Consider the following 2,537-nt stretch of genomic DNA (forward strand, 5'->3'; position numbering starts at 1 on the left):
CTAAAGAACCCAAAACTAATTGCAATATATTTACACAGAAGTCTCACCTCAAAGTCCCACCAAAATGTTTAGTTTTGCATTGTCTGCTATTCAATTACAATCCTACCTAGAACTGAAACACCAGTGGCATATTCCAATGATATCAGAGAGAGGTGGTCTAAAAGGCCTTGCTATTCATGTGCTTCTATACAACCAGCATTTACATCACCTGGAAACATGTTAATAAATTCAGATCACAGATCTCACTTCAGATCCACTGATGGAGAATTTTTTACAAAGATTTCCCATGTGACTTATCCATATATTAAATCTGTAAATATTCCACTAGATGGTTGGTTTTACATTCCACTAGATGGCTGATTGTCTTCCTCAGTTTAACAATAGAATCATCTGGAGAGCTCTATTTCAAAAGATACTTATTCTCACTTCTTAGTCAACTTGCATAATTTAGGGAGGGCAACAAACATGCAGTTAAAAAAAGGGAAATGTAAAGTCAAAAGTGAAGATTTGAATAGTAGTTTGTTCACTTACTCTGTTTCAAAATACTTTTAAAACATAGATACTCTATGAACTTTATTTCCTTCAGGGAATTACAGTGATGATAAAATAAGTAATAAGTGTGAGCATACTAATAAACTGTAAAATACTAAACTAAGTTACTCTTAATGACTGACATGTATAAAATCAAATAAATCAGCATTTTTAAGAGATTAAACATGCTCTCTCCAAAATAACAATATTCAGAGTATGTATGTGAGTCAACTGAGTTTGAAATAACAAATGTTTATTAAGATGCAAATAGTTCTTCCCTGACTCAGAACTTGTATATCATAATCTCAGGAAATAGGATTCAGGAGTTTGTATTTTTAATAAATTACCAATGTAATTATTGTGTCTCTTTTTTCCCCTGACTTATGAGCTTTTGAAGAGGAATTTTAAAAGCTAAACTCACAACTATAAACACACTGCAGCTAGTACTGACACACTTATTGGCCTTCCTGCAATGATCTCTTACTTCATATGATAATACTGTATAGACTCCTTAAACCCACGTCTCTTCTGAATTACTCCAGGCACAAAATAAAATGGAAAGAACCAACTGGACAGACATTGAGTTCACTTTACAGGGACTTTCTGAGTATCCAAGAGCAGAAAAACTCCTATTCATGATGTTCTTGGTGATGTACATGGTGATCCTCCTGGGGAACAGCACTTTGATCATCCTCACTCTCCTGGATTCCCGCCTTCACACCCCTATGTACTTCTTTCTCAGTAACCTTTCCTTTCTTGACATTTTGTACACATCCTCCTTTATCCCCTCAACAATGATACACTTTCTATCAGAGAAAAAAAACATCTCCTTCACTAGATGTGTTGTTCAGATGTCTGTCTCCTTCACTATGGCATCCACAGAGTGTGTACTTCTAGCAGTGATGGCATATGACCGCTATGTAGCCATCTGCATCCCTTTGAGATACCCCATCATCATGAGCAAGGCACTTTGTATTCAGATGGCAGTTCTCTCATGGGTACTGGGCTTTCTCAACTCATTGACACAAACAATTCTTGCAGTACGGTTGCCCTTCTGTGGGAAAAATGTCATCAATCATTTTGTTTGTGAAATATTGGCCTTTCTCAAGCTAGCTTGCACAGATATTTCCTTGAATGAGATTACTCTAATGTTAGGCAATGTAATATTTTTGTTTGTTCCATTACTGTTGATTTGTATCTCCTACATTTTCATCCTTTCCACTGTCCTAAGAATCAATTCAGCTGGAGGAAGAAAAAAGGCTTTTTCCACCTGCTCAGCCCACATTACAGTGGTGACCATGTTTTATGGGTCAATCCTCTTTATGTATATAAAGCCAAAGTCCAAAGATACTGCTTCTGACAAACTGATTGCTCTGTGCTATGGAGTCGTCACACCGATGCTCAATCCTATCATCTATAGCCTGAGAAATACAGAGGTGCATGATGCTATGAAAAAACTCACAGCTAGACAGTTCTGGAAGAAAGAATGAGGAAATTACATCTTTGAGCTTTTGCACAAAATAAGCTCATATAGTGGAGATAAGTTTTTCAATATAAATGGAAGAATGGAAATAAAGGATATGTGTAAAATTACAGAATTTAAGTGTTGAAATTTCACAGTAATAATCTAACTTTATCATTTATGAAAATAACATAAAAATGTAGGGACAACTAGTGTTAGAAGTGGGAGTAAACTTTTAGAAACAAAATTGAAATAAAGCTTTTCAAAAAAAAAAAAATCTAGAGCACATGTCTACTTAACACATAAAACGTATATTTTTCACTCCCCTTTTTGAGAAAACTATGATTTTATGTTTTTTGTTTATTTTTGGTTTCTCTTTTACCCAGAGACTTCATCTGGTCCCAACCAAGTTCTTCTGGTACATATTTTCCTTTTTCTTTCCCTCACTGTTTTTCTCCCATCTGCTCTGCAGGCACTATGCTGCATTCACTATATAGTTAACCAAATATATCATGTTCTTTCATCCCTAAGGGCAACATTGTAT

At 35.2% G+C, this 2,537-nt stretch overlaps 1 protein-coding gene across 1 annotated transcript; it reads left to right on the top strand.

Annotated features, from left to right (window-relative positions):
• Positions 1-1,085: 1,085 nt before the first annotated feature.
• On the top strand, positions 1,086-2,047 carry LOC102404705 (olfactory receptor 13D1-like). Its single transcript, XM_006069077.4, has one exon. It carries the CDS (start codon positions 1,086-1,088, stop codon positions 2,019-2,021), a length of 936 nt encoding a protein of 311 aa, XP_006069139.2. The 3' UTR covers positions 2,022-2,047.
• The last annotated feature ends 490 nt before the right edge of the window (positions 2,048-2,537 follow it).

The sequence above is a fragment of the Bubalus bubalis genome, chromosome 3 (genome assembly GCF_019923935.1).
Source record: "Bubalus bubalis isolate 160015118507 breed Murrah chromosome 3, NDDB_SH_1, whole genome shotgun sequence".
In the NCBI taxonomy this organism is placed as follows: domain Eukaryota; kingdom Metazoa; phylum Chordata; class Mammalia; order Artiodactyla; family Bovidae; genus Bubalus; species Bubalus bubalis.

Coding starts and splice junctions, on each gene's coding strand:
- LOC102404705 (XM_006069077.4), top strand. CDS start 1,086: ATGGAAAGAACCAACTGGACAGACATTGAGTTCACTTTACAGGGACTT.